General features: G+C 40.3%; 1 protein-coding gene across 1 annotated transcript in view; it reads right to left on the reverse strand.

Annotated features, from left to right (window-relative positions):
* Positions 1-14156, reverse strand: part of SLC6A7 (solute carrier family 6 member 7) — a 107276-nt gene that overhangs the window by 48859 nt on the left and 44261 nt on the right. Inside the window, exons 3-7 of the mRNA XM_073567990.1 lie at positions 5363-5494; positions 4928-5162; positions 4606-4744; positions 3305-3439; positions 571-674 (exon numbers count right to left, since the gene is read on the reverse strand). Coding sequence (XP_073424091.1) covers positions 571-674; positions 3305-3439; positions 4606-4744; positions 4928-5162; positions 5363-5494 — 745 coding nt within the window. The remainder of the gene's footprint in view (positions 1-570; positions 675-3304; positions 3440-4605; positions 4745-4927; positions 5163-5362; positions 5495-14156) is intronic.

Below are 14156 nucleotides of genomic sequence, written 5' to 3' on the forward strand. Positions count from 1 at the left end.
TGTTTGGCTTTTTTCATTACCCCTATTCATATTACCTTGTAAGTCTGGTTGGTGTATTACGGTTCACTATTACTCCCTTGTTCCCTGGTGGGGGAAGAGTAGAGTCTGAGGGTGGATTCAGGAGCTAAAGCAAGGTACAAGGCCCAGGCATCTTCGCCATCAGAAGTAATCTGGGGAACAGGGTGACATAGGGCGCCCCTAAGCGTTATGGTCAGGAAAGGAACCCATGGTCCCGGGACACCCGACAACAGAGTCGTGACAATAACAGTCCTTTGTTAAAAAATGGAATATCATCTACATTAAAAATTTCTGGCAACAATTAAAATATATTTGCAGTTATCTATTGGCAAAATGATTAATGCATGAAGGTCCACACTTGCTTATTAGAGAAATATGACTCTAATGGTCAGCCTAATACATTGATAAGTAGATTTTATTGGATCTCATTGGACAGGCATTAATTTTCCAGTATTTGTGGTTACTTTATCTCTGGTGCTTATTTCTTTTAGGTCTAGAAATTATTAAACAGATTTGACACCAGGAAGCCAAGAAGCAAATGCACATATTTACCTGTAAATGTTTTGGTGAAACGTATTATAGGATGCAAATGTCAGAAGCCCTCCGAACCCAACTCCAAGGGAATAAAAGATCTGCAGGGCTGCTTCTATCCACACCTATTATTAAATGCACAGTATATCATCAATGTAAGAGTAAAGAGAGAAAAAAATATTTACTATGTGATACAAGAGAGGAGATCAAATCTATAAAGTGTTGAAGCTCAGACCTCCGTCACTTTTCTCCATCCATCTGACATTATACTGCAATGACAGGGATCTGAGACAATTCTAATCACGGGTGTTAAACATCTCGGATGCTGTGATCAAAAGAGCTATGAGCACTATTGTCATTTGTCACCGCCCCTTCACAAGATGCCAGACATTAATTTTCCAAATTGTTATCATGATAGTCAGAGGGTTACTGAAAGCCCCTAAAGGCACCGCCTCACATAGCGAGATCGCTGAAGCGTCACCGATTTTGTGATGCAACAGCGACCTCGCCAGCGATCTCGTTACGTGTGACACTTAGCAGCGACCAGGCCTCCGCTGTGATGTCGCTGATCATGCTCATATGTCCTGGGCCATTTTTGGATCGCTGGTGTCCCGCTGGCCAGCGTGCATCGCTGTGTTTGACACCGACGAGCGACCTCGTTAGCGACTCAGAAATCATGGACGCAGGCGGGATTCGTCAGAACTGCTGCTGTGTGACAAAGTCCCAACGACGGCCAAGGTTGTTATATGGAACGCTGGATCGTTGCTGCGTCGCTGGGTAAATCTGACTGTTTGACAGCTTACTAGCGACCATTTAGCGACGCACCAGCGATCCTTGCCAGGTCGTATCGTTAACGGTACCCTTAGTCTACTATCTTTGTAGTCTTATCAGTAGAAATAAATTCACAAGACCCTGGTCCAGTGGTCAGCTTACTATTCTATGGCTGCTAGACAAGAGTCTTGCTGCGCCATCTGCAGCTTCTCTCTTGATTAGCGCAACATTGTGTGTTTGCCACACTGCAGCGATATAGGACCAGACCAGTTAATCAAAAGCAGAGTCAGGGATGTCGTCAGTTGGGATGCTCCCCATCCAGCACCCAAGGAATACTGACCTGGACGCTGGACCAAGGTCTTGTATACTTTTTCGCTCATCTCTACTTATAAGGCCATTTTTTATATGAAAAATACTTTATTGCATGGAAAAAAATACAGAACCAAAAAGAGACAAAACTACTATCACTATAATGAAAAAGATCTGTACTGTAAAACGACTGCAGCAGTAAACAATGAAAGAAGAAAAAGAAATGCCAAAGGTTCTGCATTTTTTTTGTCACCTTGCCTCCTTAAAAATAGAAAAAAGTAATCAAAAAGTTATATGTAGCCCAAAATGGTACCAACAAAAGCTACAACTAGCCCACAAACTGATGATCCTTCTAGTGAAGTCTTAAGGAAAACAGAATTTTATCATTATAAGTATCTCTATGTAAGGGATTTGGAGCTTTGCTTTACAAAAAAGAAAACTAGCTAAGGGAACCCTCCCTAAAACCTTTAGCAAGAAATTGTAGAGCACAAAATGTTCAGCCTAAAACAACATGGTCAGAAAATGCAAAGGCTTAGATTATAGCGCAATTCACGGTGTAAACTGTATACATTATTACATACATCTCTTTGACCTGATGAAAATGCTGTATTTCCTGTCAGAAATTCATGTCAGGATTTTTGTATAATTCTGAAAATTTAATTAAGTCTCTGCCCACTGATTGACATCTTCTCAGTGACCCTCCTCCCTGCTGAGATCTCTTACTGCTAAGTAGAAGCTGCAGCTGACAATCAGTCTAGACTACTAGAATGCTCAACCTAATACTAGGATTATACAGCCATTCTGACATGGATTTTCCAAGTAAGTACACCAGCCTCAACGGTTCTAAGAGAGGTATTATATAATGTAGGCAGCTTGTATTGTTAAATCTGGTGATAGATCAGTTTTAAGGCCCTTATTAGTGATAAGCGAGTATATTCGTTGCTTGGGTTTTCCTGAGTATGCTCCGGTGTCGTCCGAGTATTTTGGCGTGCTCGGAGATTTAGTTTGTGTCGATGCAGCTGCATGATTTGTGGCTGCTGAACAGCCTGAATACATATGGGGATTCCCTAGCAAACAGGCATTTCTCACATGTATTCAGGCTAACCAGCAGCCACAAATCATGCAGCTGCGTGGGCACAAACTAAATCTCCCAGCTCGCCAAAATACTCGGAGGACACCCGAGCATGCTCGGAAAAACCCGAGCAACGAGTATACTCTCTCATCACTAGCCCTTATACTGTATGTTGTATAACAGCTGACAAAATTTCCACATTCACTGAAGTGTACTACCAAGTATAAGCAAGAAGGGAATTTGCAAAAATTCAAGGGACATGGTATTTACACAACACCCTCTATGCCAGAAAATTGGGTTCAAAAAGTCTCAAACTTTTGTCGCAATTGGTATATTTTGCAAAATTTTCAACTTTTTTACTTACTTAATTCAATGACTTTAAGTTCAAAATTGGTATATCAAACTCTAGTCTATAAAAATTCCCGCCAAAATATTTCAAATGAGCTCTAATAAACTACAAACCAGCGCTGCAACTGAATTTGCAAGTCATGAATTTGGACTACAATTGAAATCCCAATTTTACTTCTTGCGATCGGAAAGTTACAGGATAGCTTTCTTCCAATTTCTAGCAGGACACATTCATTTTAACCATCGTTTATTTACCTTTGAAGACAACAAGTGGTCAAACTGTGGTGTGAGATAGAATTTGACCCCAATCCACGCTCCATCCAATGTCACTCCACGGATTAACAGCATGATCAGGATTAAGTATGGGAAAGTTGCTGTGAAATAGACCACCTAAATACAGAGAGAACCAGTGATGTACATAATCTGGCATCGATGTGAGATACTTCTACAATGATCTCTGTGGACATTTCTCTTTTGAGTTCAACTGACTGGTATTGGCAAAGTTTTTTGAAACATCAACTATTTCAAAAACTTAGAGATTCTATGCAGTTTCTTCTCCAAAAGCTCTTCCAGAAGACTCAGTGTGCACACGCCCTAAGGGATCTCTGAACACAGAGTTTTTTGGGGTATGTTTTTGGAGCAGTAACTGGTTATGTCACACAGTATATATTGAGGAGTTTTTCGAGCAGAAACTGAGTGGAAAATTTCCAAATATTCCTCTTAATCTCAGTTTATTGCTCAAAAAATGTTGGAAAAAGTTTATGTTTTGGACGGAGATTTTAGTTTTGGAAGAGGATTTGAAGAGTTTCCTTTTAGTTTCTCCTTAGTTTCTGCTTCAAAAAGTTCTCGAAAAATTATGTGCACATAACCCAAAGGACTTTTCTCATTTAGGAAAACACAGGTTCCCTAGCTTAAAAAACAAACAGCTTTATTTACTCTTCCTTGGTACAGTGCTAAGTCTCCAATGTTGCTTTTGGTGTCAATTATTGTCTGCCACGTTGACGTCATTCTGCAGCCAGTGACTTCAGCTGTTTCTGCCATCTACTCAACGTTTCGACCTCTATGAGGCCTTTATCAAGTACTCATAGATGTCGATTCGTTGTATCTGATGATGGCAAAATAAAGCTACATAATTTTTCACCTGGAGATGGATGCTGTTCCTTTTTCTTACGTTTGTACACAGTGTTGGACTCGACGGGCCCCGGGGCCTTTGGAACATGCATCTATGCATCTGTGTGCTGTCGGCTGTTTTTCTTATTGTCTGCCATCTACTCAGTCATAGCCACTAAGATCGATCATTGACTGTAGCTCTATCAATGTCATGTCACCGCTTCTGTCAGTAGTAGACACCAAGAGCAATGGCAGACACTCAACGCTAGACCAGGAAAGCACCGTACATGGATCTTCCCAAATTGGAAAGCCCCCTTTGGCAATTAACTTCTAGAGTTTCCTGTAACTGGTGTGGGACATCTAGAAACCTTCTTGGGTTAATAGTATCCTCTGGTCTTTTCATTCTTATGTCATAAACTTTGAATATTATATTTTATAATCCATACCTTGCCTGATGATTTCACTCCCTTTAGAATGCAGAGATACACAATGACCCAGGCCAAGAGAAGACATAGACATAGGTTCCACCGAATTGATCCTGGATCCCCAATTCCAGAACTCCCTTGTATGTGAAGAACGTAGCGACTTCAGTGGAAGCATTGATCGTAGAAATCACAATATAAAATGGATAGGTAGATAAAATTGATAATGTTTGGCTACTTTGACAACTCTCTTCACTGAACATTATCATATATATCTTTTTCTAGTTCTTTGGTCTGAAAAAAATTAATAACTTTTGAAGACCATTTTAGGTCCATCCACACTTACCTCCAGTACTCTTCACTCGGGCTGACTGTACTGCTGATGTTGATTGGCATTGCAGAATTGCTGGTACGGATGAGATGGTGGTCAAGGCAAAGGTCAGTATTCCACCAATTGCCACAATGTTCCCAGGGCAAACTACTGGTCAGGGAGGCGAAGAGGTAGAATAACACGTAGGCTATTATCATGTTGTAGTAGATGGCTACCAGGGCAACAATTAGCAGCATGCCCATGCCAACACCTTTTGGAGTAGAGACAAAGACATAGGAGAGTCACATTTGTAGCACGAAAGTCCCATGACACTGCCTGAATTCTTAATGGATATTTCATAATCGTTCTTGATCTGGCACATGTAGCAGTGGAAAGTGGGAAAATTATAGACCCCCAAGCTCAAAAGGTTCAGTAAAGGCCTCCTTTATGAGCAAGGATGCTTACACTCACCTTTAAAAAGTGGACTTATTTTCCACACTGCCAGTGGTCCAAGGCTGGAAAATTGGCCTAAGGACAATTCCATGAAGAAGAGTGGGATTCCACAAATGGCCAGCATGATGAAATATGGAATAAGAAATGCCCCTGAAAGATGAGTATTTTTATTACAGTGCAACCTAGAACATGACTACATTGAGGGATATTACATTTGAAATATACAGTATTTGATATTTTGTAGCCACTTTTGTACAGTGTTTGCAAAGTGGTCCTGAGGCACCGACCAATTACCCCAACCCAGAGGCAGAGAAGCATTACCTTATATCAGAGGCTTAAAGGTCTTGTGCGGGACCCTTACACCGATGGCCTCTATTTAGGACAAATCATTAATATCGGTGGAGGTGCGACACCCGGCATCCCTGTCAATGAGCTGTTCCCAGTGCCGGTGGAGGCTGGAAGTGCCAGTTGCAGGGTTGCATAACGCAAATCCATCAACTGTGGCAGCGGCCAATACTACATCATCCTCTCCCTATTGATTTGAATGGGGGGTGGATGTGCAAGACCCAGCTGAGGCCACAATACAGCTGAAGGAGTCATGCTGAGCAGCTCCACAACTAACCACTACCAGCCACCATCACCCCTGGGAACAGCTGATCGGCGAGGATGCAGGTCTCACACCCCCTCTAATTAGATATTGATGACTTATCTTAAGGATATACCACAAATGAAACAATCCCTTTAAGTATATACAGACCCATAGATTTTCTAATAAACCTGTACAGCAATCTGCTTATACTAGAGTATAAGTGGAACGCTTCTGTCTCTTGAGCGATACAAGAAAGTCAATGAACCTCGACCTCACCAATAAACGCTATGAAATGGGCTATAGGATATTAGAAAAATGAAGTTTTGTTACCTATTACTAAAGTTGGTGATTACTTAAAAATTTAGGCACTTGCTTAGATACTTGAGGCCTTGTCTCTCCATGTTATAGACCCAAAACAAGTACTTGTGTCAACAAATGGACAAAAAGCACATAAATCAAAGGATAAATCACCCTACCACTACCCCAAATAAAATGCATCTAAATACAGCACAGAATATAAACAGATCATCTAGATTCCTAGTAAATATATCAGACTTAAAGTAGACCTATATCAGGTATGATAAAAAGTGACAGAAGATGAAATGATAATATTTTCTTCAAATCTGATGGTTTCCCTGAATATTACAGGGACACAGCTTTTACTTTCACTTTGCAGGACTGTTGAACACAAAATCTGGTGAACTAAGCATCTCTGAGTAATGCCAACTGAGAGTGGGGGTGATTCCATACAGCATATGAATAGTAAATAGGGTGATGTGCACAGATTTGGCAGGATATGTCCTGGTTTGCCACTTGGTCTACTGGCTGATTCATAGAATATAATGGAAAAATTAATAAAGTGCAAATCAAGCTAAAATTGGTATCACCTCCTACTACAAACCAGAATTTTACATTATAGATGTAACACCTGCACAGGGAACTGTCAGAGCAGCTACCGGTATACTGGAGCTTACAGACACTAAGAAGAGTTTTGCAGCGGCTGTTAAACAGGGACCTACAAACATTAATCGTTTTTCCCCTGAGTGGCAGTGGACTACAATTCCAAGGGACCCTTGTTTCAGTCAGATGACATGGATTGGAAAGATAGGAGAGAGAGTGGATTGGAGGAGGAGGGACTTGGAGGAGGGAGCTGACGAGAAAGTGAAAGTAAAGGCTCAGAAAGGAAGGAGCATGGCAACTTGCTGTGAGAAACAGAGCAGAGTGGATCTGCATTCCTCTGCGCTGCAGAGTGTGGCGGCCCCCGCTGAGATACTCTCGCTGCTGGAGAGAGCTCGGTCCTGTCACCCTTTGAGACCATTAACATCAAAGACCCGGAGAGTTCTGCCATTTGAGACACACAGTGAGTGCCCTTCTGAGACTTGTGGTTCTACCAGTGCTATTTACAGTGAGTACATTACAACCCAGACTATTGACAGTAATATTCATCTAAGCGCACCCACGGTTCTAATTTGCGCACCAACATCCGCGGCAACTGGGCCCCAACGTTTGGACTGAGTTGATACAAAAAGAGGGGGGGAACCTGCTACGTTATATTTGCAGGGTCAGAGTAGAAGTAGATTGTGATGTGTATATGACTTTTATAGAGCACCGTTATTTGTACTGTATGTTATTCCTTTAAACCCACCTCAGTTCTGCTGCATAGCAATAAATCTGTTAAACGGTTTTACTCCTGTTCCCTGAGTGTGTGTACTGAGCTGTGGCAGGGGTTTCCCGAATCAGCCCCTGGCAGAAGATAACTGTCCTTCTGCGGTCCCAGAGAGAGAGCTCCAATCAAGATTCGGCTGGAGGCACAGCGCCCTGGAGAGGTGAGACCCTCCCCCATAACACCCAGTGTACTGTGGTAGCCCTAAAGGGGTGTTATATAGAAAAAATGATTATTTATAAGACTTGTAGTAAAATACATAGTGCATTTTAGAATTAAGATAAGTGAGTAGGATAGAGTTCATTGTTAAAGGTTGCAGCTTCTAAAGAGTCATTTTGCAAGGGGAGGACACAGCTGCTTATAAAGGGTTGATCTTGGTCTCTAATTACATACTATTCACAGACAGAAAGCTACAAAGCCGAGAAAAAGGCTGGAACAGAATTTACCTCAGTTGATATCTCTAGTCTCCTTGACCTGATGCTACATAATTCAGAGGAATTCACCTATTATTTAACTAGATCCAGCATGAAGTAACATAAGATAATAACAAAACATATCCATGCTGAGCTCTTTCCATCTTCTCTCACACAATGGTACCTCCAGCTAAGTAGAAGGAAGTCTCAACCAGTTGTCAAAATAGTGAGACAGCAGAGAGCCCTGACTTAAAGGGTAACCCTACTCTCAAGTGACTAGTTGCTATGATGTCTCCAATACACAGCACAGCAGACAGAGATATATTCATGCTCTTCATTTTTTAGGTAGCGCAAAGAGAGAATCAGCAGCAGCATTGAGGAAATTATACAACAGTATCTGGGTGAGTCAAGCTCTATTGGTTGATGAAAGACTTGTTAGAAAGCTCAGCACGATCTCTGTCTCCCTCTGCCTATTTTCTACCTCTGCTTCTCACTTTTATCCTCCTCCTCTCACCAATGGACTGTGTCACAATTTGATCAGTTTTTTTTCCTGAGTGGATAGTGAGTTCTGAAGGCAGAAATGGAGGAAAAAAGTGACTCATAAGTGGGGAAGAAATCAGATTTCTCTGATAACATATATTACAATTTTTGTTATATTTACTTTTGCTATTGATTTTCACAATTTTTTTTTCTTAAAATTCAGTTCTCTTTCTGCTTAACTTGGCTATATACATTAGATATCTGGCAGCCAAATGACACTTTGGTCAATTGTTCGATCCACACTCATCTCAGTTGGCTCTTACATACACAGCAGCGCTCCTGTGTTCTCTATGAGACATCCCTGTTTGCGGGGTTATCTCCAGGAAAGCAAAACAATAGAGAGTCCGAAAACTGACATACCCAATCAACATCTCACGCGACAATCAGTTGATCCCTACATATTAGAGTGTCAGCCATACCATTGGTGCAATGTGCGAAGTTGCACAGGGGCGTAAGAGGTAAGGGGGCCTACATTCATGTTCAAATCAGCAAGTAGGTCCTGTCACAGACTCAAAGAGGGGCGTATATGCTGTTCTTGCACATGGGTCCTCTTCTATCTGTGTCCACTACTTGTTTCAGCCAAACCTGCCTATATCAGTGGGTTTGGCTAACATTAGTCTAATGTGTTTGGGGGCCTTTAAACAGTAAGGGCTATTAACACTGAATTAGACAAAATTACTATAGGTTTTCAATTTTTCTTTGTATGTTGTATATTTGATAAATGTCTTATATTTTGCTATCCTTTTGTTTTATGAAGGTTTCCAGGTGATGGTTTGTCTTAAATAGTCATTATGTCTATTACTCATGTCCAACTGCTACACTGATGCTTCCACCCTGTGCCAGTCACTGCACTGGTTACCCATCCGCTATAGAATAAAATATAAACTTATCTGTCTTAGCTACAAAGCTCTCCACGGTTCAGCACCACCCTACAACACCGCCCTCATCTCTGTTTACCACCTTACCCGTGCTCTCTGTTTCACTAATGACCTAATAATAGCTAATAGCATCCTTAATAATCCAAACCTGCCACTCCCAACTCCAAGACTTCTCATGTGCTGCTACATTTCTTTGGACGGCACTACACTGGACAAGTTGATTAATTCCCATTATCCACACATTTAAGCGTGCCCTAAGAATTCATTTCTTTGGACTAGCCTATCACCTCTTCTCAATTATCTATGTCCTTCCAAAATTTTACACAAAATTAGGTCCCTCATACCATTTATTTACACATCCTCCATGCACTTAATGGCAGTGTGTATCAGATACTGGTTAGTGACCGGTTCCTGCAGCATTATGTGAACACTCTATTTATATTATTGATGGCTGTAACATACAGCACAAACACCTTTTACCATTCACCTTTTGTGTCTCTCCTATTCCCTCATAGGTTGTAAGCATGTGAGCAGCTGGGCCCTCACTTCTCTTGGTATCTGTTGAATTATCTGTTAGTCTGTAATGTCTGTACATGTCCTCTCTGATTTGTAAAGTCTTGTCGAATATGTTGGCACTATATAAATAAAAATTTTTGCTATGCTAATATATGTACCAAGGAACTAACCAAATCACAATGTACAATGATAGAAGTGAAAGGGTTCAATCTGGTAACTGATCACAAACATTGAAAAATGAAGCATGGTGGAAGCCTACATACAAACTGAGGGTAGCACCCTGAACTGTGGCGATAAACGAGTAGCGAACCCAAAAACACACTCTGCTAAGAGACAAAAAGGGCTACTAGGGGTCTCAGAAACAATATTTTTCATCCTAAATTGATGTTCTCCTCCCAAGATCTTATTTCTGGCCTTCAATCAATTCCTGACGCTATAGACTAGATCAATATAAACAATTTTCAATGACCCACATACTATGTTAGCCCTTACATCAGCCAAGCTTCTTCAATTCCTCTAAGAAATGTATTTGGTAAATTATCCATGACAACAAAGTATTTCATCAATTTTTCTGATTTATATATAATTTGTAACATCTCCGCATACACACGCCCGATTGCTACTGCCGTGTCTTTTTGTTTTTATGCATTTTATTGGGCCACTTAAACCTCAGATTGATGTTCATTTTTCTGCTCTGAAAATCTAGGATGGGTCATATGTTCTCAGTGTTGATGATGAGACGATATAAATTATATTTAAGAAGCGTTGACTAAACACTTTGTTGCCTTTTATTATATTCAAAATACTTCAGTCTAGACGACATTTCTCAATAGATTCTCAATTTCTTCATAAATTGCTAAATAGGTATTGTAGACCTGATAAAGCTGTTGTACTTACTTTAAAAATCCATGTAAAAATGGGTACAGGAACCTTCTTTACGTTTCCCCTCCTAATATTTAAATGGTCGTTTCATTAGTCCAGTGGTAGCAATTCTCATTTTTCTTATAGTCATACAGATATCCTAATGTAGATTTTCAAAATAAGCATACCAGACTCACCAGGTTTAAGAAATCTATTTGATAATGCATCCAGTTTATAGTGGGATATTTGGTGTCAGATCTTCTTTAACGTCAATATCCTGGACAAATTTGGGAGTGTTCAAGGTTACAGAGGTTGTCACTCATAATTGGGCAAATTTTCAAAGTGTTTGTAAAGACGATAAACTGCAACTTACTTGTTATTAAAGCTCTAGTTATTCTTAAGAAATGAGGATTTTTTATTTTATAGTTTTACTGCTCATTACTTAGGTTACCAGCCATCACTGCAAGTCTTCTATCCAAGGAGCGCAGTGCTTACAAGCTCTCCCCAATGTAAGAGCTGCTTTGAAGCTGGCCAGACCACTGGATACAGACAGCTTCAGTGCCCCTGCCTCTGCTTGTAACAGGAGAAACTCCACAGTTCGGACCAGTGGCTTAACCATGCTGCTGATCTAAATTATCAATCAACACCCTAGAAATCAAGATTAAAGAAATCATTAAGGGAAAACCTTGAGATTAGGAGTACAGTGAGCAAGCCAACTAAATGTCTGCATTTGTATTACTTGTCTTGTGACTATGTAGCAGATAAAATGGCATAACTATGAACTAAAGTGTAATATTTCAGGACAAAAATCTGATTATGTGATTTGTTAGAAAGAGAAAATTTTGTTCTCTGTGACTAAAGAGGAAACAGAAGACATCAATCCATAGGAAAAGTCCAGGGTATGAGCAGTAATGAGCCTTGTATTGCAGTAGCTGGGAAAGCTCTTGAACTAAGTTATTTTCTATGTATTGAGTACACACAGGCACTGCCAGTGTCACAAGGGTGTCACGTCCCTCTGGAAGATCTGGAGTTAGATGGTCACGTTGGGTAACAAATCACAGGTTTTCCTTAGACATGGTGTGATTTGTGTTCCATATTAAATGGATTTAGTTTCTCCTGGTGCTGAAGAGGTTAACAACCCATGGTATGCTGTTCAGAAACATGCAGTTTCATTTCAGCTGCTTCTGATCTGGTCATTACCTCTTCCTATGTAAACTAGTCAGACCTTCTAGTCCCTGCTGGTGAAAGATTTGTTTTCCTGTGCTGAGTGCTAAAGCAAAGTGGTTGGAATAGAGTTGTTGGAGAAGTGTTCTGTGGTTTGCTGTACTATGTGTGTGTTTATCTCCTGGTCCCTGTTCCCATTTGTTTATTCCTCCCTGTCCCTAAACTTATCCCTATTGTTGGTTAGCGCTTTTGTATGATAGAAAGTTTTCTATTATCTCTGTTTTGTCTTTTGCATCTTGTTTACATTACATTTCTTTCCCATGCTTCATCTAGTGGGGCAGGAGACATATCAGGGTTTAAAAAGAGCATAGTAAGACTTGGGCTTCTCTACCTCCAAGAGTACCCCTGGGACAGGGATAGTTAGAATCCCAGTTCCAGGGACAGTTTGAGGCCCCCCTTAATATAATAATAATAATAAATTTTATTTTTATAGCGCCGACATATTCCGCAGCACTTTACATTTCAGAGGGGATTTGTACAGACAATAGACATTACAGCATAACAATAATCACATACAGTAGATTATAACAAATACCAAGAGGAATGAGGGCCCTGCTCGCAAGCTTACAGTCTATGAGGAAAGAGGTAGACACGAAAGGTGGGTGGTAACAGTTGCTCTGATTGTATGGACCAGCCATAATCTTCCCTACCAAAGACCATCACAGTGTGACAGCCAGCCTATGTGGGAATCAATATAGTCACCATGAGAAATGGCATGGACTATGGTAATTTTGAAGTGTAAGAAAGTAGACTTAGAGGGCTATGCTAGTGAGGGATACTAGTTAGTAGCCAGATGGCCCAGAATTTCCATTTGTTCAGAAATATTTTTGTTTAAAGATAATAAAGCTGCTTGTGGAGAGTTTTTAACCTAATCCAACGTTTTAAGAGTCCTTTGTGTCTCAACCATCTATCTCAGGAAATGGTGACCCCCAAACCTCAATGATACCCTCAATGTCAAATTACTTCTCAGAGCCACCAACAGATCTTCTAAGTCTAGATTCACTAAACTTTATGTTTCCTCCATAAAATTGTTTTTTTTCTGGTTTAAGTGATTGTAACTTTTGGTTCATGTCAACAAATTATTAAAGAAATCATAAAAAACTGCTTGGCCAATTGAAAAGTTAAGAGGCTCTAGACACATTGACCAATAATGTCAATTTTATCCAAATTTTAGATTATAGTCCAAGCTTTCTGTTCCACGTGAAATGCCCTTGCTTTCTTTTTTAAATTTGTATATAATGGCATATAGCTTCCATGTATAATGAGTTGTGGGTGGAGACGCTATTCATATCACACTGTATTACTAAATTTAGAAAGACTCCTACAACTGTGAACGAAGACATGCTGGTGACTGTACGGTAGCTAAAATAGCAAGAAACGTATTTCACACAGATCTACTGTGATCTTCTTCATTTCCACAAAGCAGTAATGTGCATTGCTCAGCTAGTATTCTTTATACTTTATCTCTTTCCTGAGATGTGGCCTGAGGGAGAGATTATAGCACACACTCTTTTTGTTCAACACTAAAAACTATGGATGATTGTTTTTTATTTCAAATTGTGTATACTGGATAACTAGTTAAAAATAACCTATTTTTTCAGATTAGTCCATTTCAGAAGAAAAAAGACCAGCCATCATTATTTTTTGTTTTAATTTTTTCTATGTTCAATTGGTAAAATACCTATAATTTGAACCAGGAGGTAGCTCGCCCACTTGTGGTGATGGGCCTCCACTGCTGATAAACTCCTGCCGTCAGCCACCGCGGAACGACCTGGACAGGGGACTCTTCTTCTCTTCACTGTTGGCTGCCGCTTTGGCGTTTGTTTGCCATTTGCCTCTTATCTTGATCTTGACTGACCTTGGCATTCTTTCTGGGTTAGGTTTTTGTTTTTCTCCATGAATTTTTCCCCTGGTACCTGTTGTCCTGTTTTTGGTTCTGAGTTCTGACCCCTTGTCTTATTCTCTAACTACATCTTCATCAAATCCTCTGGCTTCCTTTGTCCCTAGTGACTACTTGTGGCAATATTCCTGACTTCACCTCTCTTCCACTAATCAGTGATTAAATATGAGAACCATGAACTGGGTTTACAACTGGAAAACTCATTGTCTTTTTACTGAGGTCAAAGTG

The sequence above is a fragment of the Dendrobates tinctorius genome, unplaced genomic scaffold, assembly GCF_039654945.1.
Source record: "Dendrobates tinctorius isolate UK_male_01 unplaced genomic scaffold, ASM3965494v1 ptg000020l, whole genome shotgun sequence".
NCBI lineage: Eukaryota > Metazoa > Chordata > Amphibia > Anura > Dendrobatidae > Dendrobates > Dendrobates tinctorius.